We start from the raw sequence: 21,262 nt of genomic DNA, 5'->3' as shown, positions 1-21,262 counted from the left end.
CTTGTATCTCACTATCTTTCTATTGCTGATAGTAGGGTATTTTACCACGGGCAACATCACAGCTGAGCTCGACATTTACACATCCACTTTCTGTCAGGGTTAATTCACCACAGATCGGGATTAAACCTGCAAATTTCTATCAGGCTATGAGAGGAGCTGAGCATATCAAGCACTGTCTTGCACTAAATATTTAATTGAAGGTTTCTTTGTAAGTGTTAGAGCAATCCAACTAGCCTGACATCTCAGTTCCAATAGGGGATTTTTCAGTTTTATAGTGTTACCTGAATTGATTTTGTTAAATAACAAACGGTTACTGTCCATGGACGCTCACATTCCCAAGAGCTACTGTCAAGTCAAGAGTTAATGGTTAATTCTAATTGCTTGGATATTATAACATGGTAATCATTACAAGTACAAGGGCTTTCTGTACTGACAGAGATTGACCAGGTGCAGTGTTCTACTCTGAGGAGTTCTGCATCCTTAGCTACAGCTGTAACTACATAAATCTTGGCATGCTACAAGCAGTGCAGGACATGATAGTGACTATACATCTGATAGAGACCGATTTAGAGCCGGACACAGCAATACAATGCCTCCCTGCGGAGGCTTGAGAGCAACTAAAGGAGATCACTGCCACAGTGTAAAGTCAACTCTATTGCCACTTTGAAAAGGGTTGGATTAAAGGGGTGGAGATATGGGTGGTGCAGTGAGACAGAACACTGTTCTTTCATCTTCTGATGTGAGTTTGAATGCAATACAAACTGATGAGATTAAAGTCTTCTCTCGGTAACACCATGAATGAAACAATCACTCCCTAACCACATCCTAATGACCGTAGTTTCATGGCACAAAACTGTCCCCAGCTGTGGTTAAAGCAAGTGCAAGGGATTGTGCAGGGAGTTATGGAAATCCCATTATAAGGACCTAATGTTATGTTTAAACGTTAATTAGTATGTTTAGCAATAAACGCAAGTTAAACCCTAATGGATTCTATAAGAGAACAAGCACTTCTTAGCATGAACACCCCTCACTGTAATACATATAATGTATATTATAATTATTCTTGCATTTGATATAAGGCAGTATCACATTAACGCTTCAAAGACCTTCAGAGTTTTTTGTAGTGTATTTATAGGCAAACACAGAAGCCAATTGTCCGCAGCAGTGTCCCAGAAACAGCCTTCAAATGAGTGAATAATTTCATCTGGAGGTTTATTGGCCAGGTGACAGGGAGAAACTCCCTCCTCTATGTACTGTATAATGTCAATTCCCACACGTATTAGTGTTATAAAATGTGGCTATCCTGAATATTAAAGCAAAGTATAAAATATCCATCAATCACACCACATAATATCCTTTGTGTTTCACCAAGGTGCTGAAAAAATGCTGGGAGGTTGACCAATAGGTTGGTGATTGTGTGCTCAGCAGGCCACCCACATGCTCAAAGAATGGAAGTGCTTCCAATTTAAAAAAAACTCCTAGTCTCCAGGTGGTCTCTACACATGTAGTTCTTTACGACTTGCTCCCAGGACCATTTGGAAAAACCATATGTCTAACTTTGTGATGTAGGGATCCTTAAGGTCCTTGTCAATGTAATCCTCACAGGGTTACATTTATATTTTCTTTTGCTTTGATCACAAAGAAATCTTCAGCAATGTCTTGGAAACACTAATGAGATAATCAATCAACAACAGCAAATTACATTTGTATAGCACCTTTCACGTCAGGAGGATGTCCCAAGATACTGGACAGTCAGCGATTTGGACCTGATCTGGAGGGTAGGGGTAGGAAGGTGACTGAGACTGCAATCGAATAGGAGGGTCTTGAGACATGCCTTGAAGGAGACAAGGGAGGGATCAAGGCAAAGGGACTGTGGGATGTCAATTAATTAGAATTTGGTGGTGAATTCGGTCGAGAGAATCCACAATGGAATCCCTTTGTATTCCCTGGCTTCTGAAAATGATGCTCCCAAATCTATTTGGAACCCTTTTTTTTTGGAATATTGTCTCCTTCGTGGTCATTTGAAGATTGCCAGCTGGCTTAGTTGATACTAGGGTGATCACTGCTGAGGGAGCCAGTCTGATATGTGATCTTAATGGGTTCTGTGTAGAGTCTCCACAGCAGGAAGGAGCAGTGCTGCACATTTGTGACAATGTGCAATGTAAGCATTTTGTTTGTTATCGCATAAGGCACCCCTTTGTGTTAACATGGACAGCATGTTCATTTCTCTTCCTGGCTATCGCTAACGTCTGGGGGATAATTTTTTTTGCTGCAGGCTTAAAATATCCATTGCTGTGCATGACGTGAAACTTGTCTCTGGTGTTGTATTCCGATGTAGTTCATGTGTTGTGTAAGAGAAAAATTTAAAAACTCTACCCGACATAGATACAATAGTGAATCCTAAATGGATGTACAGTGAACTCTTGATAATCTGACTCTGGCTTAACTTGTTACCACCACTTAAGTCATAATGCTATCAGTCTCCCGGATTGAGAGATTTATTATATGTCTAAATCGCAATTCCTGGTAACTTGTCACTGAGCCCTTTTCCCTTAAAGTGACTAGTTATCAGGAGTTTAGAGTATATAAAAAGATTATTGGGATCTAAAAATCTTCTTTAAATTACTTGTGTTTATTACTATTTTTGTCCCTCAGCAATTTTCTCCTATCCACCTCTCCCCTAAAGCCATTAAATATTTGTTTTGTACTGTGATACAGTTCCACAAGATCTGGGGACTCTCCATAAGCCGCGGCAGTTGAGGAGTGTAACTAAGCCAGATTCTGTACTCCCAAGTCTCCACGCATGCTCAATTCCTGTAATACCTGCTAGGTAGCAATGAGAAGGGAGAAACCTTTATTTTGTTCCCCAAAACCTGGGATGCTGAGGTCCTTAGTGTTAAACTGTGGAGTCCTGTAGCTCAGTGGTTAGAGCACTCGCCTCACAAACGAGAAACCTGGGTTTGATTCCCGGCAGGATGAAACCTTGAGCAAGTTTCCTTACTCCACACGCCTGATAATAATCCGTCAAGAAAAAAAACCAATAATAAATTGGTTACTTCAATCCACGACTGTTTGTGGGACACTGCTGTGCGCAATTGGCTGCTGCGTTTCGCCCACAGATATACAGTCAATTCACTTTACAGTATATTCTGTGAAGCACTTTGAGACATGTAGAAGATGTGAAAAGCGCTATATCAAAATGCAAAGATTATTATTAAACTGAAAAAGAAGATTCTTCAACTGTCAAATGTTCAAATATCAATGTCTGAAAACACAGGTAACAGCTTCCAACTTTTTGTCTATAAAACTTCTTTTCGTTTCCAGATTCTATTAGCAAAAACCATATCTACCTCTGAAATGGATCTCACTCCAGAGCTCATTTTGCTCTCATAATTCCAACTGAATATATAAAACAAAGGCTTAGTACTACTGCTTAGTAGCAGTGCGGCAGCTGCAATAAACCTCTCATAAGGATTTGAATGTTTATGGCAGTGGCTCTCAATGCAAAAAAAGCTATCTAACACTGGTCTCTGCATAAAACTGACTCGTTCGTATAGATCAGGTCCCAGGTTCAATATCTATTCAGTGCTGAGTTAACTGAATTCCACAGTGGCAGCAGTAAGGGGGAGGTAGGTAGTACAATTGGCCCTGGGCTAGGGAGGGTAGAATCTGAGCCAGGATTCCAGTTTCTGATCATATACCCAGTGAACCCTACCAGAAAGTGCATGTATATGTATGGCTGTTGGCTGGGGTCAAGATCATACTGTTCTATTGCTCTTTGTGGTGTGACATCGGAGTTATAAATAAATTAACTGGAAGTGAAGATTTTCTGCTGCGCTCTGTGTTTAACGTGATGAATTTTTTTTTCATGTAATTAATTAGAAAATTGGTAAGAAAGGGGGCTGGCCCAAAGGACGGAAAAGAAAAAAAATTGCCAAGGACAGTAATGCACCAAAAGCTCCACTCACAGGTTACGTGAGGTTTCTGAACGAACGGCGGGAACAGCTTCGAGCACAGCGCCCTGATGTCTCGTTCTCTGAGATCACCAGAATGTTAGGAAACGAGTGGAGCAAACTCCCGGCAAACAATAAGCAGGTATGAGAATTGGGGGATGTGTACCAGGTCAATAATATCCTCGCTTCAGAATCACCCTCACAAGCACAGGTGCTAGAAGTGGCTTCAACACTTTACCCTGAAATAATTGTGTACAGTTGGTGCTTTTGTTGTTTAGATCACATCTGACACAACCTTCTTTGCGCAGATCAGTTCCTTTGGGATCAAGAAGAAATGCTATCAACTCAAAGAGAGATTTGGTTGTGGACCTTTTGTTTTTATTTTACCCTTCCAGAATGCCAACCTCCTGCTTCCCATTAAATATCCAGCTGTTCTTTAATATTTCCTTATCCTGGTTTCTACCACCATTCCTGGTAACTAATTCTAGCCGCTGATTACTCTTTGTTTTAAAAAAAACTTCCTGATGCCTGTCCTAATCATGCCTTTCACAGTCCTGAATCTGTGCCCTCTCATCCTGTATCTGAAAGTATTGTTAGGAACATAAGAATTAGGAGCAGGAATAGGCCATTCGGCCCCTCGAGCCTGGCCTGCCATTCAATAAGATCGGGCAGATCTTAATAATAATAATAATCCTTGCATTTGATATAGCGCTTTTCACGTCGGGAGGACGTCCCAAAGTGCTTCACAGAACACACTGTAAAGTGAATTGACTGTATATTTGTGGGCGAACGCGGCAGCCAATTGCGCACAGCAGTGTCCCACAAACAGTCGTAGATTGAAAATGACCAATTTATTATTGTTTTTGGTTTTGGAGGGATTATTATTAGGCTCTGTGTGGAGTAAGGAAACTTGCCCAAGGTTTCGCCCTGCCTGGAATTGAACTCAGGTCTCTCGCTTGCAAAGCGAGTGGTCTAACCACTGAGCTACAGGACTCGACCTAACCTAACTCCATCTGCCCAGCTTGTCCCCATATCCCTTAATCCCTCTATCCTTTAGAAATCTATCAGTCTCAGTCTTGAATATGTTCGAGGACTGAGCATCTACAGCCTTCTGTAAATTCCATAAATCCACTACTCTTTGAGTGAAGAAGTGTTTCCCCAACTCTGTTCAAAAGGGCTGACTCTTCATCTTAAGACTGTGACCCCTAGTTATAGATTCTCCTACCAGAGGAAACAGTCTCACACTGTCTACTCTGTCAAGCCCCATAAGAATCTTATGTTTCTATAAGATCACCCCTAATTCTTCTATATTCGAGAGAATATAGGCCTAGTTTACTCAACCTATCCTCATAGGTCAACCCCCTCATCCCAGGAACTAACCTGGTGAATCTACGCTGCACCCCCTCTAAGGCAAGTATGTCCTTTCTTAAATAAGGAAACCAAAACTGCATATAATATTCTAGGTGTGGTCTCACCAGGGCCTCGTACAGTTTCAGTAAGACTTCCCTACTCTTGTATTCTAACCCTTTTGCAATAAATGTCAAAATGCCATTAGCCTTCCTAGTTGCTTGCTGTACCTGTTGTTACCTGTTGTTCTGCATTTACTTTATCTATCCAATATTAAGCTTCTTGCATATTTCTGTAAATTTCCCTCTGACACGTCTGTTTTCCAGGGTAATAACTAGCCTTATTTTATAACCCTCTAACATTGCGACTCTCTGTACTGCCTCTAGGATTTTAATCTGTAATGTGTTTTTATTTCAGCAATAAGTGTGGACCAAATTTCAGACTGTTGCCAGTGCCTTATTAGTCAATGTTCCTGGTACCCAGCACCACCCTACAGATTTGTAATCAGTCAATAACCCTTTGAAATTTTCATTCATCTGCACTTACTTGTCCCCCAGTGAATAACTAATTGAGCTGAATCCCTATAAATAACTAATCCATTTGTACGTCTCCATGCTTTTTGTCTTCCAATGCATACTTGATCTTTCAGCATTATCCCCATAGCTGTGTGAATTCGTAATCAGTTTGTTTTATCTGCCCAGCATTATTTAGATGAGGCAGAGCGAGACAAAGAACGTTACATGAAAGAGTTGGAACAATACCAACAAACTGAGGCCTACAAACTCTTTAACCAGAAAGCAGAGGACAAACAGCATGTGAAAGACCTCATCCACACCCAAGGTAAATAACAATGGGACTGATATTTAACTCATCAAATGGTTTTTGAGATTCATCACTCGGGTAAAATTAACTCAGCAATATTTTTCCTGTAAAATCAAAATTCAGCATTTTGCCCTCTTTCCTTCTTTAGCTCAGTTTCCCAGATGAGGCACTTCACTCAGGTGGTGAAATACTTGGCTTCTAATTGGCATTCCATAAATAACCACTCTGAGTTGCTGGAGAGGAGTCTTAAGTTAATTCTTCCTTTGGTTTGTTTCCTTGTTTATGTGAAGGTACATTTCCTTCACTTGATTTTCCCCTTTGTCAGTACAGCTGAACTGGGCCTCACTGTACAGAAACAAATAATAGTAATGGTAATAATCATCACATTTTATATAGTGCCTTTCACATCAGAACGTTTCAAAGTGTAATGACCGTATTTTGTAGGCAAACATCCCACTGCTCTATGCACAAAACAAAAAATTCCACTAAGTGTAAAAATGTCACAATTTGCATATGCAAGAAGAATACCCCCATTAGAAAGGCACTTCGTCAAAGTCCCTGCACTCATTATGCGCTGTTTTAAAACTCAAGTCCATGATTGTGCACATCTTAATACATCTCCCAATTGGAAATGTTTTTTTATAAATAATGTGCTCTCGAGAACTGACTGCTCAATTGTTACATAAAGTAATTTCACCCACATATTTCACTGTTTAATAACTGTATTACTTCCCTTCCCATGTGTTCAACTAGTTCATTGCCACACATTAATTGTAATTTTGTAACTACTGTATTCTCCTGTTTAAACTTGTGTTAGGGAGCATGGTTCAGCAGGTGGGGGCACCTCTTCATGTTAGATTAATCAGTTTTAACCACTGGTTAGCACCAGGTCCATGATGCCAGTCTCTATCGATGAGCATATTTTGCTTGACTGTAGTGTCCCAAAGAATCGGCAAGGAATCTCCCTTCTGATCTAAATCTAGCACTTTTGGAATGTGTGTTGAGGGAGAAAGGGAGAAAACAAGATCAGACTTTATTTGATTGAAAGAAGGGTTCAGAAATGACACCCCACCCTCCCCTTTCCACTCCGCTGTCCAATATCAGGCCTGAAGAATAGATACCTAAGTGAGTAAGCAGAGATTTCTATGCTTCTTGATTCAGATGTAAACTTATATTTAGTTGTCTGATTGAGCAATTGTGTTTTACAATATTGAGAGCTGGCTTGTGATTGATTTCCCCACATGGGAAGCTCACTGGACTGCAAGTTTCCAGACCTCCTAACATCCAGTTAAGAGGTCTGAAGGAGGAAGAGGTCTCGGAGCAGATTCCCTGTCTGTTTGCTTAGCTCAAGAACAATGTGTTGAGCAAGAAAATCGCTAAAGAAAAGTGTATAAAATGGTTTTAAATTCCCACTCGTAAAGCACTCTGATGTCCTGTTCATTTGCAGTGCTTCTCTTAATACGTAAAGCAGGCAACATACTTCTTATATCCTCCAACTTCCTGCAAGTTGTGCATAAGATCTGATGTCATCATAGGATATGACAATACCAATATTAATTATAGAGCAGAAATTTGAACCAACAAATCCAGATGCTTGCATCAGCAGCTTTGCTGCCAGGTTAACATTCCACAGGATAGCTGAACTAGTCTTTCAGAGCCTATTAATACAGGAGATGGAGTGTGTGTGGGTGGGTGGGTGGGCATGGGGGGATGAGGGGTGTGGTGAGGATGGAGATTGTTCAGTTATTCAGACCACTGGTAGCCATTTTATAGATTCTCCCTGACATGACAGTGAACTGTACTATGTAAGCACAGATGGCAGTGAGAACTTTGCTGACATTCCAAAATAATTAATATTAATCTGCTTTATGTACTCCTGGTAATGGTTTTGCTAATGAGAGTAACTGCTTTGCTTTCCATATTTTACGTTTGGAAGAATTATTGCAATTTTAACTTGCATTTTTAATTTAAAATTGAGTTATCTGTATAAAATTGGATAACATTTATTTTGAAAGCACAGAGACCGATTTGCAAAATTTAATGAATGCATGATGATTCGGGCTTGTGCTTTGTGGTCCTGTGTGTTGTATGTGAATCAGTTGTTCCCACTACTAATGCTTGCAGTCACTTCTGTTTCCCTTACAGATGAAGGGTATGAGTCTGCTAACATTCCTGGAACTGAGGTAAAACCCTGTTTCTTAGTAAGGGCCTTTCAGTCCTATACTAATGTAAAATATCTACTCTTCCACTTTTACAAAGTGAAAACTGTTCCAGCTAAATGCATGTTTTGTCTAGGTTACTTTAGGTGTTGATCACATATCCCATTTATCTCTCCTCATCCAGAAGTGGATTCAGGCTTTGATGTTTTCTGATCAATACTACAAGAGCTACCTGTCAAAGTGCCACATAAATAAATTCACAAATGAATGAGAATTCCTCAATGATTTCTCAGTTTTGTTGGAACAGTGTTCAGTGGCAGGGAAGGGCTATTTTCCCACCCATTACCTTCGCTCCTCCTTCAGATGTTGCTTCCTGCTGAGGGCTGGTTTCATGAGGACCAGCTACCCTCTTAGTACCTCTCCCAAATAGTCATTCTGCTCGTGTGAGGCTGGACCATTACAGTATACAGCAAGATATGCATCCACAGAGGGCATCACAGCTGCACCCCAATCCTGTTCACACGCAGGCACTTTCAAGCGGTGGTGTAGTTCCAGATAATCATAAGCAAGGAAACCTGCCCACACCCCCACCCCCCCTCACCTTCCTTAGTCACACATACGTGTGTGAGAAATGGAAAACCTGCTTAACCTATTATTTGAAAACAACTAGACAATTTTTTATTCTCCTTTCCCATCTTCCTGAAATTGGTGATTCATGTATACAGTTCAAAGGTTACTCTTCCAGTATTCTTACTTCATCCAAGTAGGCTGTTCTCATTGTGTGAACCCAGGCAGTGAGTGTGGATTGCTCTCATCGCATATAATCCGAGGTCTGATCATTCTCTTTGCAGAAACAAGCTGAACTGAAGGATAATGCTGTTCTGGACATACCCATTTTCTCAGAGGAGTTCTTGGACCACAGCAAAGGTAAGAAGAGCAACTATGAAAGCCTGTACAACCTACTCCTTTGCTTTGCCAGTAAGAAATTACAGTCACAAATTGTGCATTATTATCACATCTGCATATTTCCAGCTATGTGTTATCTGCCTCATTAGTGGGCTACAGAGATTTGGGGAAAGAGCAAGTAAATTAGACTGAAAGGATTTCCTTTTAAAATAGCCAGCACAAACATCAGTATGAAGTCCCAGAGGTTTTTTGTACTTGTATGACTCGAGAGCTTTTATTGTTGGGGTTTCTTACCAGTTTTGAGGCTAGATTTTATCTGATTTTTTTTTAAAAAAAGTTTGCCCTTTTTCTGCTGTCCTCTCATGCTGGGGTAAACTTAAAATATGTTCAGCTGCCTTCCACAAAACCTTGTTCCAGTTTCTGATCTCAGTCCTGACAAATACAACCTCGGGTAATATAAATTAATTCATAACAGAGCAGGGATCAGAGCTGAGACCTTCCTGATCTGTTTGGATTAGTAGGAAATCGTGTGGTGCATTTTTCACTGAGACATAAGATATTTTCACTTTTACAATTCAGGACACCAGAAGATATGAGAAAATAAACAATACTTGAGTGTTCAAGAGATTAATCTCCAGTCTTGTGATTCAGTGTAATGTGCAGGGGATTCACTGCAGAAAACTGTCTCTAGATCTTTTTCTGGCAGATATGCTGTTCAAGCACTTATTCAACTCCATTGACGCTGGGATTAACAACTGGCCTGAATAGTTTTGTAGTGTGACAATCCTACACACATGCACACACTCACTCAGAAAGCTGACCTGGCACAATACTATTTTTGAACACCTTTCTTACACATCCAACCAATCATACATTTTAATAATTTTCCACAGCCCGAGAACAAGAACTGCGCCAGCTGCGAAAATCTAACATCGAATATGAAGAGAGAAATGCAGCTTTGCAGAAACATGTGGAGAGCATGAAGATGGCGGTGGAGAAGCTAGAGACTGATGTGATACAGGAGCGGAACCTCAAAGGGGTCCTTCAACAGCACCTTGAAGCCCTGCGGCAGGCACTGACATCCACGTTTGCCACTGTACCGTTGCCAGGTATGTGAGATCCTGACACTTGTGGGGTGGTGGGGGGAGAGGAGACTATTTCTCATAGTAGGCGCCTTCATATCATTTTGGGTCATATTTAAAATTATGCAGTATTTTGAAATCTTCTTAAATTCAGGTTTAATTTGCAAGTCTTTAAGAACTGCAGAAAATTGGTTTCCAAATTATAATTCAATTTAAGAATTTTCTGAAATTTGGCATGATCTTACATTTTCAGACAATGGTGTTAGCATAAGACCGTGAGGATTATCAGGCTTCTCATGTCCTTTCATTGGCTCAGTGAACAACATAGTATTGAGCTGGACCGCTCAGGAATATCCCTGGTTCGTGCTGGGTTACCTTGTGCGGTGGTGAGGGATACTTGAAGAAACATTCTTTGTGCTTAGAGACCCATATTTCAGCATGAAACAGTGCATTCAAGGCAACAAGGAATACAGAAGGGAAGAATATAAACTGAACAAGATTTAATAGATTGTTAGTATGCAGGCATGATGTGCTAATTGTGCACAACCACCACATACTTTCAGAAAAATATGCCAAGTGATCTTCAAAGAATATTTTTCCTATTTATTATGTACAGATTTTAATAGAACTGGGAAAACATCTTCAAATTAACATATGCCCTCATGGCACATTTTTTTTATATAGGGAGTGGTGAGACTCCTACGCTGGACACCATTGATTCCTACATGAGGAAACTGCACAGTGTTATTCTGTCTAGCCCCCACGACAATGAGAATCTCATTGCTACAGTGCGCGATTTGGTGAGCCGACTTGACAGGTACGCAAGCAGCTTCCGAATATCTGTTGCATCCACTTAGTTAACTCCACTTCATTCCCTTCTCTGCACCCTGTGAAATCATTGACAAGAAGTGGGAAAGTCTGTAGTATTATTTAATAGTCAAATCAGATCTATTCGTGGAGTCCTGTAGCTCAGTGGTTAGAGCACTCGCCTTGCAAGTGAGAGACCTGCGTTTGATTCCCGGCAGGGCAAGTCTTCTTACTCCACATGCCTCTGCTTACCTAGCAGTAAGTAGGAACCCGGTTGTTAGTCGATTGGCAGATCGCTTTTCCGGGGATAATAATCCCTCGAAAAAAAATAATAATTTAGTCACTCAATCTAAGACTATTTGTGGGACACTGCTGTGCGCAATTAGCTGCTGCGTTTCGCCCACAGATATACAGTCAATTCACTTTACAGTATATTTTGTGAAGTGCTTTGAGATGTCTGGAAGACATGAAAAGCGCTATATTAAATGCAAGGGTTATTATTCAGTCAATTGATTTGACTAGATATTTGTTCAATGTAGTTATAGAGCAAGAAAATAAACGCTTCATGGAACATTCTGAGAAATACCCAAAAATAGTTTTTCAAGACTAGAAGACTTGAAAACTATATGATTACAGAAATACATTCACATTGGGAGACGCAAGACTAGGTTAAGCCAAAATAACTCTGGTGCATTAGTTTAGAAGTTTGTGGATAAAACCTCCAGTTTAAAAAATGAAAAATGGCTGAGTAACTTGAGTTAATTCTATTCTATTTCTTACCTAGTTAACCATAAGGTGATTACCATTTAAAATATTTATCTGCTTGTGAGCATTCAAAAATCAGGTTCATTTCTGTAATATTATTTGATTATGGACTCTCTTGAGTTTTGTTTTTATTTAGCTTACAATACCATTCTAGACAAGTACAGAGGATTGAACTTTGATAGTTCTGTTCTGTTATTTTGCAATATCCAACCAAATTGATCTCTCTTGCTTTAAAATGGTTTTATTCTTAACAGAAATATTAGAAATATTTGCATGTTTTCATCTGGTTTCTTTTCAAAACATAGCCAAAAAAGCATTGCTCAGAATGGACTTTTTGACCGATGACATAGAAAGGATATAAAATCTAAACATTTCCATGCTGCTTGAAGCATTAAAAACTGTGCAGTAGAATTCTTTGTAGATTGATGAAGCAACCTTTTGAATGTGCTTTCTCCTCTTTCTTACCCTCCACTGTCAGGTGCAGTTGAATCAGTCCTTTTATCAGGGATATTGACACCAGGTCAAACGGCTGATACATTGCAAGCTAGAGGACCCTGCCTAGATTTGCAACGGGAATGAAAGAAATATCAGCTACTGCTTGAGGCCTTGGAGTTGGGCCTGAGAAGAACTTTATAAACCACATATCCCACCTAGTCCTGCTGGACTGAAAGCTTGTTGTTCTGCAGGGGGATTCCTGCGTCTTATTATCCAGAAGAATGGACATCTTCTAATTCTACAATTTGACTGAAGTCAAATGTTTCTGTACTACTATGTGATCTTGTAATATTGGAGGCCTTGATTGCTTATCACCAAAATCATCCACTCACTTAATAGCTTTTTTTTTTTACCTTCCTCATTAATGATTTGAAAGCAGCTTCTGAGTGAAGCTGGTTAGGACTTTTGAATAGGGGGCTTTTGGAAAGTAGTGTAGTGCAAATGGAAAGCTCATGTGAAAGTGACCATTCTTGCACTATTAGAAAATGTCCTGGCCCCAAAACAAACCCATGGGAAAACAAAAGATATTGCAGAGTATCTAAGCTATGAGTCACAGGCAGCCTGAGGGAATATATTCATCTGCCAGTCACAGCATTAACATGTGAAACACCATAAATCTTTAGCTTCAGGGAATCTATTTTCAGTTCCGTCACTCTGTTATTTAAATGACGTGTGTTTAATATTTTGGGGTGAGAAAGGGATAAAGAGAAGTGGCTGGATACCTCAGTTGTACTGAGACTTGACACTATAATTAGTTTGTGAAAAGATACAGTGGAGCCTTTAAATTGTACTTGGGTGTTCTCAGTGGACAGTTGAAGTCTAACCAAGAAGGCTCATTACCAGGCTCCAAGTGTGGTTTCCACTGCCATTTGTAGTTGCTGTTTGGTTACACTGTGCATCAGATTGCCACCGCTTTTGCGGCCAATTCTAAGTGATGCATAATATAACCAGTGTTTATTTGATGTGCTTAAAACACCAGTCACCATCCCAGCAGCTCTCTGTATTTAACCCTTTCAGAACCTAAACCATTCATAAAATTCTGCAAATATAATTCGCTACCAGTTTCCAATCTTGAATATTATGAAACAGAATTTGAATGCTTTACAGAGTTGTTGAGAACTCCTTAATTCATGCTTTTGGCCTGGAGGCCAAAAACAATCCACTGTCCATCACGTCCTTTGTGCACCCCTTCAAGCTTCCTCTATCCTCACATCAAACATCAAGTGCAAAGAGGTCCTAGACTCCCTGCTGGCCAACATGGTCAACCACTATTCCACTCCCACTTAAAACCGCTGTTATCACACCGCTCCTCAAAACCCCCACCCTCGATCCCTCTAACCTCTCACACTACTGTCCCATTTCCAACGTGCCCTTCCTTGCCAAAGTCCTGGAATACGTTGTTGCAGGTCAACATTGGTCACACCTCTCCCTTCTCGAGCTCCTGCAGTCTGGTTTTCACCCTGCCCGCAGCACAGAGACAGCGCTTGTCAAAATCACAAACAATGTTCTTTCTATCTGTTACCAAGGTTCCCTCTGCCTCCTTGTCCTGGATCTCTCTGCTGTGTTCAGCACAGTCGACCATGCCATCCTCCTCCACCACCTCTCGTCCCTCATCTACCTTAGTGGGACCGCACTCGCATGATTCGAGTCCTACTTTAACCAACCACCTCCACTTCATCTCAGCAAATGGTTTCTCCTTCCGCCCCACCCAGGCACTTGTGGGGTAAGCCAGGGCTCCATTCCTGGCCCCCTTCTTTTCCTCATCTACATGTCCCCCGTTGGGATGTCATTCGCAGACAGGGAGTAAACATCCACAGGTATGCTGATGACGCACAAATCTACTTTTTCCTCCTCCAGCTGCAATTCCATGTCTGCCGATGTTCTATCAGCTTAGCTGGTAGACATCAGGGCCTGGATGAATGCAAGCTTCCTACAGTTGAATGTGGACAAGATGGAAGCTATACTCCTTGGCTCCCATCAATGTCTTCTCACCTGTGGATCTGACCTCCTAATCCTCCCCAGCCTCTCCCTCAGACTCACCGAACCAGTGCGCAATCTCAGCGTCTGGATCAACCCCTAGCTGTCCTTCCTTCCCCACGTCCAATCCCTTACCAGGAAGCCTTCCTCCACCTCCGCCATATTGCCCGCCTCTGACTGCACCTTACCTCAAATGGAGCCAAAACCTTCGTGCATGCGTTTGTCACCTCCGCCCTGGATTACTCAAACACAACCTAGCTGCACTATTCAAAAAATCCAGCTCATTCAGAACTCTGCTACCTGGATCAAATTCTGTACCCTACCTCACTAGTTCTGGCCAGGCTCCACTAGTTCCCCATTACCGAACTGATCGACTTCAAGATCCTTGCACTTGTTTTCAAATCCCTTCCCTCTCTGGCACCTCCCTACCTCTCCGACCTCCTCACTCCCCAATCCACTACCTGGCACCTCCGCTCGACTGACACCGGCCTCCTGCTTGTCCCTCGCGCCCTCCGTTCCATCATTCGAGGTCCCGTATTCAGTCACGAAGTCTTAAAACTTTGGAACACTCTCTCTCAATCCCTTGGCCTTGCCCCTCCCCTTTTTCAAGTCCTGCCTGACTGCCTGAAAACCTTCCTTTTCAACCATGCTTACAGTCACCCCCACTCACCCCTACCCTACCACCCCCCCAGCTCGAATTCAGGCTCCGCCACTATTAAGCGCTCTGAGATGCTACCCTGGGTGGAGGGCGTATATAAGTGCAAGTTGTTGTATTCTAGAACAAGCCTATTCATCAGTAATTGCTATTTGCGAATATCTGTGGTGCTGCAGAACTGCTGCTGCTCTTAAGTGGAAGGCATTGAGACAAACATATACTACTGGCAGCATTAACCAGATTAGTGAACTGAAACCAACTGAGCCACAAAAGACTTTCACATAAAACGCTGATCAGTGGGCGCTGTCTGATCAGCTCTGCTGCAGTGAACCTTCTGTCACAGGGAGGCCTGGCACAAGGTACAAGATGGGAAAGAAAGTATAAAATGTCACTCCAATAACTGAGCTGGATAGACCAGGAAGATGCTTTGGTCTGTGGTGAATCAGTTAATTTCTGACTCCGTATTTGGGGCTACAAATGCACATCAGTGCCTGCCTGATGTATTAGGGAGGGGGAAATCAGCTAGGGTTGATCACAACTAGTTGACCTTCACTGCTGGAAGGTGCATACAGGTGCTGAAAGCATATTTAATAATATTCCTTGCATTTGATATAGCACCTTATCATGTCTTCTACATGTCTCAAAGCGCTTGGTGAAGTTAGGATCAGGGGTTGACTGTAAAGCCCCATCATCAAACAGCTTGCTAACACTCGTATTCAAGGCTGACACATGAAGAATAGCTGCTTGGATGCATTACTGATAAACACTTGTGTAACTGTTTCCAAGAAAAGAAGGGAAAGTTAGAGAGAAAGGAAATAAAACATGACTCCTTGGTACGAGAGCTTGAGTTTCTGATGTACAGTATACATGGTGAGGAAAGGAATAGGAATAGCTAGGAAATAATAATAATACTGTAAATCTAATATATTTGAATCTTCAAATTTCACTCACATGGCCTGTACCACCAACTCTGTAACTATTATTCCTATTTAGTGAATGATATGTTTCAGAACAGATTTGACCTATTTATCCAACTTGTGTTGGGAATGCACATTGGAATATTACATATGTGCACGTGTTGCACAAAAGCTGTTAGAGCTGTGCTGAATAGTTCACTTACAGAAAGAGCAAGGAATGGGTGTATAAGGCAATGGTTTTGTCTGTAACTGGTGCAAATGATGAATAAACTACATGATTTGGGTAGATTTGCTAAACACTGGGATTGAATTACAGGTTTTCACTCCCTCCTTCACATGTAATTTTCAAAATTCTTCCCTGTGAAGGCTGAATGAGAAATGCTATATGTCATTTCACACTGAGACAAACAGATCAAGGCAGTCCTAGATTTGATTCCAAGTACGTGTTTCAATGGGGAGTGTCTCGAGGCTGGGAAAGGAGAAAATCAGCCACAATTCCTACTGTTTGGCAATCCCTGTTGGAACTACATGCTTAGTGAGCACAGGAATTGCCTTAGGTCCGAAGCCTCAGGGCAGACAAATAGCCATGAAATGTGAAGAATGACCACACACTTAAGTGACCAAAATGCCTACTGCCACAGTGCATCAATCCTGCATGAGTCGCTGCTTTCAAGAGACGAAGGTTAAAGGGACCAGATTGGACTTGCTGCTAAGGACATACCCCAAATAGTTTTCCATGTAATTTTCATCCTTCAGAAGTACAAATCATTTTCCATTTCCATAAAACTGTCCTCACTTCCACATTCACTTGAAGGCTTTATTTCAGAGGATGAAAAGAATGGATATTTAAGTCTCACAATTCTCTTATCAATGACTGATCATTGTACACCTTTCTTGTGGCAAGACTTGGTCTCTGATTCAGCTGTCTTAAGTGTGTTCAGAATACTAATGGGAATCTTCAAAGGACAAAATATGGATGTTGCTTTGAAAACTTATTCCTTTATATCCTGAAAAACTGCATCTCTGAGATTTGTTTTCCAAAACAAAACAATAATAAATTGGTCATTTTTAATCTACGCCTGTCTGTGGGACATTGCTGTGCGCAATTGGCTGCCGCATTCGCCCACAAATGTACAGTCAATTCACTTCACAGTGTGTTCTGTGAAGCGCTTTGGGACATCCTCCCGACGTGAAAAGCGCTATATCAAATGCAAGGATTATTATTATTATTATTATTATTATTAGACATACAAACTGTTGCTGAGGAAACCTCATGCTTTTCATAAATTGTCCTAAAATTTGTTACAAAATGCAGCAGGCTCATAACATTGTCAGTAGATTGGATGCAGATTAGATGATATTCTGGAATGTTTTTTGCTGCATCAGCACAGAATATCTATTACGCAGTGCAGTGATAGAATAAGTTCATGTGTTAAAAACAGAAGTTCAATAAAATATTTATGAAAGCTAACGCCTCTAATATTTTTGATAATCTGTCTCACTCTAAGGAAATGTGGTCAGAAAAAAGCCTGTACAAAACCAGTTTGGGTTCCCTCAGGATTCTTGCTAATTTTTATATTCCTCCCCGCCAGAGAGGGCTGATGAGAGTCGCATTTATCCATGGAAGTAACGAGAGGATAATTGAAAATCGCTCCAAGGATTTTTACTCAATTTTGTGGCCAAGGACCACAGAGAATCAACTGGTTTGGTTTTGAAGTTCTGTTTCATTGGATTCTTTTTAACAAAAATGCTGGCATTGCTATTTAGAGTTTGAATCAGACGACTTTATGGAAGATGAAAACTTCTGCTGGATGTCATTACCTCAAACCCAGGGTTTTCAATCAGAATCGTAACTTAGTTCCTAAGACCATGAAATCTTCATCTGAACCCATAGTTCATACAGTGACGACCATCACTGCTTTCAATTTGATTATTTGTTAAAATGTAGAGTGATTCCTGGTCTGTGCTGATAAAGCTGATTATAACCAGAACAGCAGTTGGGGCTACACCTGTGCTAGTGAAGGCTACAGCTGCTGTAAAAATATTCTTTCTGGTGTCTGCCCTAAATTTGTCCTTCACACCCTGATTCCGTGATTGCTTGATAGCTGCTCATTGCAGCCCATCAGAGATGGAGACGACTGATAATGGGCTTTGTTAAATATTTTGTAACCTTTTAAATCTAAATCTGGTTGTAAGTATACTAATGATGCTTGTATAAACACTGTCACAAGGTCCTGACTGTGGGTCTTGTTGCCAAGCCTGTACATATAAAGCGTTATTGATGCATTTTGAAATGTTTTTTTGTCTTCAGTGACAATCAAACCAGTGGCTGTATTTATAAAAAGAAACTATTTCTTTGCACAAGTACTGCATTCACAGTGTTGCCTGGACATTTCTGTAATGTTAGTCACTGTGCCTCCAACACTGAAGTCCTGTGATTACCATGTGAGAGAAGCACCATCAAGTTTGTACTTCTTTTGATCTTCTTTCAAATGGGATCTTAAGGGAACAGTGGCTATTTTAACTCCACTCCAAAACAATATTCTGAAAGTAAATTCTCTTTACATACACAAATTTCTTTACCTGTGTCTTTTTTTCACTAAACATAGTGTTGAAATTTGTGGTGATTTGTAATGTGTTGGATGTGATAACTATCACATGATGCATTATGAAACTGCACTAACATCTTTTAATGCTGCATTCACATTACACCACATCTCCATCCTGCTTGCTGAGATCACAGGAGACTGCGCCATGAGAATTTTAGAATGGGCATTCCCTGGGAAGCTACCTTTGTGCCAAGGTCATGGTTGTGGCGGTGGTGGTGGGGAGTAAGGAGTGAGAAGAGAAGATTGGCAGCTGAAAATCAAAATAGCAGCTACAGCCTGCCAACTAGGATTGAGACAGAGCTGTGATCCAATGTGATTGCAACTTGGCAAAACTTACTGAAAGAACAGGAAGAAACTAGTGATATTTCGTAATGCAAACAGCCATTTGGCTCAAGTGAGCATCTGGTTTTCTCTGCCTGAGCCACCTAAGCTAATCACACTGTCCTGTTGCTCCCATAAATACAATAATTTATAATGTTTCCTTTTCAAGCATCTGTTGAATTCACTTTTAAAAAGAAATTATGGACTCTTGCCACAACAATGGTGTGTGACTGAGATTTCACATTCCAACCACCCTCTGTGTAAAGAAGTACCCAATCCTCTTTCTATAGTGACTTGGCATGTTTTCCTTCTCTAATCATTCTCAATTTGTGATGAGTTCTTGAATGCCAGTTCCCCCATCGTAATCTGGGAGCTCGCTGATTTTTTGAAAGTGAACATTAATATTGTGCTACCTGGTGAAACAACCATGTTAAAGATTTAAAAGTTGAGGAATTTATCATTATCTGTTTACCAGCTGTTCATTATACAGTTACAAAACCATGTGAAACTGCAGTATATGGGCCAGAGGATTGCTGGAAAAGAAGACCACGTTCTTTCATTTGTCCTTCCCAATCTCTGGATTCAATTCTTAAATCAAAACACTAAAGTTGATTTTGAAATCTTGTTTTTTTTTAAAAAAAGTAAATAACACTCCATTCGGGAATGATTTGATTAAATGGAATTGTATTCTTATGTTATTGATGCTTGTTACCTGTGCTTTCCAATATAATAATTTATAATTGCCTGTACACTGTTTAAGGACTTGGGTTGTAAAATAATGGCAGTACTCTGTTTTCCTCAACTTGATGACTTGAGGTTAAGTTGCACATAAAAGATGCAAAACTACTTGACCAGTAGCCAGTTATTTTAATCAAAATCTTCTTAATTTAGTAGCACCAGCCTCTTGCTTGAAAGACCCCTCATGGACCACAATTGATAAAAAAGTGGTTGAGCACATGAACTGCGACCTGTCTTCTAACCAGGCTTCATTCAATCAAGTTAAGAAAAGGCATAGACTGCTACAGCACAAAAACATGTCTGGTGTTTTTCTCAACGTGAGCCATCCTATCTAATCACATTCTCTTGCTTACAAACCTTTAATGTTCTTCCACTTCAAGCAACTAACTAATTCCTTTTTTAAAATAATTTATGGATTCTGCCCCAACTACATTTTACACCAGACGGTTCCACATTCTTACCACCCTCTGCATCAAGATTTTTTTTCTAACCTCCCCTCCTTTCTGAGATTATCTTAAATGTGTGCCCTTTTATGACTGACTCACCAACCATTAAATATAATTATTATTATTGCCTCTATTACGCTTATCCTAAACCTTCACAATCTCGAAAACCTCTATCAGGCCACCGCTTAGTCTTGTCAGCTCTAGTTAGAGCAGCTCTAATTTCTCAAGTCTCTCTTCCTACTTAGTGAATCTATGCTGCATCTTTTCTACTGTTTTTCAAACACCTTAGGATCTCGTATGAGCAATTCTGTTTCCCTGCCAATCCTACATAAGAGACTACTAAATTAAACTACTGGTAACTAACTTCTACTTGAATAGAGATTATTTAATTTTGTGGAGTCCTGTAGCTCAGTGGTTAGAGCACTTGCTTTGCAAGTGAGAGACCTGAGTTCAATTCCAGGCAGGGCGAAACCTTGGACAAGTTTCCTTACTCCACACGCCTAATAATAATCCCTCCAAAAACAATAATTAAATTGGTTATTTTCAATCTACGACTGTTTGTGGGACATTGCTGTGCACAATTGGCTGCCGCGTTCGCCCACAAATATACAGTCAATTCACTTTACAGTGTGTTCTGTGAAGCGCTTTGGGACGTTCTCCCGACGTGAAAAGCGCCTCATCAAATGCAAGGATTATTATTATTATTAAGAGGGGCAAACATATAACAACAACAAGTTGCCTTTCCCACGGGGTATTCATCTCGGAGCCTATATCTCTAACAGGATTGTTCCTCATGTGTGCTGCAAGGATTAGAGAAAGAATCATAATAAATCTCCGTTTTCTTTTCTGTTTTAGTTGTGCTCATCAACAGAAAGAATATTGAGGCTGAGGAATTGGAATTTTTTTATTTTTGCTTCCTGTGTCAGTGTCACTCATTTCCAGGTAGGAATATGGGTTGGATGGAGGGTACATTTTATGTTTTGTTGTAATATGGACAATTTAATCCCCCAAAGTGTTTGACTTGTGTTACATTTGTTTGATTTGTGAGAATTGTAGGGTATTCTTAATTGGCTGATGGACAATTTGTCTGAAGTTGTTACTAAAACATGAATAAAGAATCCTCTACAGCCAATGGGATAACCTTGTCAGCTATCACCTGGGCCAATAGAAAAGTGCGGCAGCATTTTTTTCTTGCGGAATCCGCTAAAAACAGCACCTTCCCTTGTAAACCCGCTAAAAATATAGTTTCTGCTCCGCGCTGCT

General features: G+C 40.6%; 1 protein-coding gene across 1 annotated transcript in view; it reads left to right on the top strand.

Annotated features, from left to right (window-relative positions):
* hmg20a (high mobility group 20A) overlaps positions 1–21,037 on the top strand; it is a 43,180-nt gene extending 22,143 nt beyond the window's left edge. The window contains exons 4-11 of the mRNA XM_042343007.1: positions 2,111–2,161; positions 3,883–4,095; positions 6,002–6,140; positions 8,268–8,305; positions 9,133–9,208; positions 10,081–10,296; positions 10,954–11,086; positions 20,855–21,037. Of these exons, the coding sequence (XP_042198941.1) occupies positions 2,111–2,161; positions 3,883–4,095; positions 6,002–6,140; positions 8,268–8,305; positions 9,133–9,208; positions 10,081–10,296; positions 10,954–11,086; positions 20,855–20,882 (894 nt within the window). The 3' untranslated portion in view covers positions 20,883–21,037. The remainder of the gene's footprint in view (positions 1–2,110; positions 2,162–3,882; positions 4,096–6,001; positions 6,141–8,267; positions 8,306–9,132; positions 9,209–10,080; positions 10,297–10,953; positions 11,087–20,854) is intronic.
* The last annotated feature ends 225 nt before the right edge of the window (positions 21,038–21,262 follow it).

This window comes from Callorhinchus milii, unplaced genomic scaffold (assembly GCF_018977255.1).
Source record: "Callorhinchus milii isolate IMCB2004 unplaced genomic scaffold, IMCB_Cmil_1.0 Scaffold22, whole genome shotgun sequence".
Taxonomy (NCBI): Eukaryota; Metazoa; Chordata; class Chondrichthyes; order Chimaeriformes; family Callorhinchidae; genus Callorhinchus; species Callorhinchus milii.
Note: the sequence above shows the minus strand (reverse complement) of the source record. Positions and strands in the feature narration are given on the sequence as shown.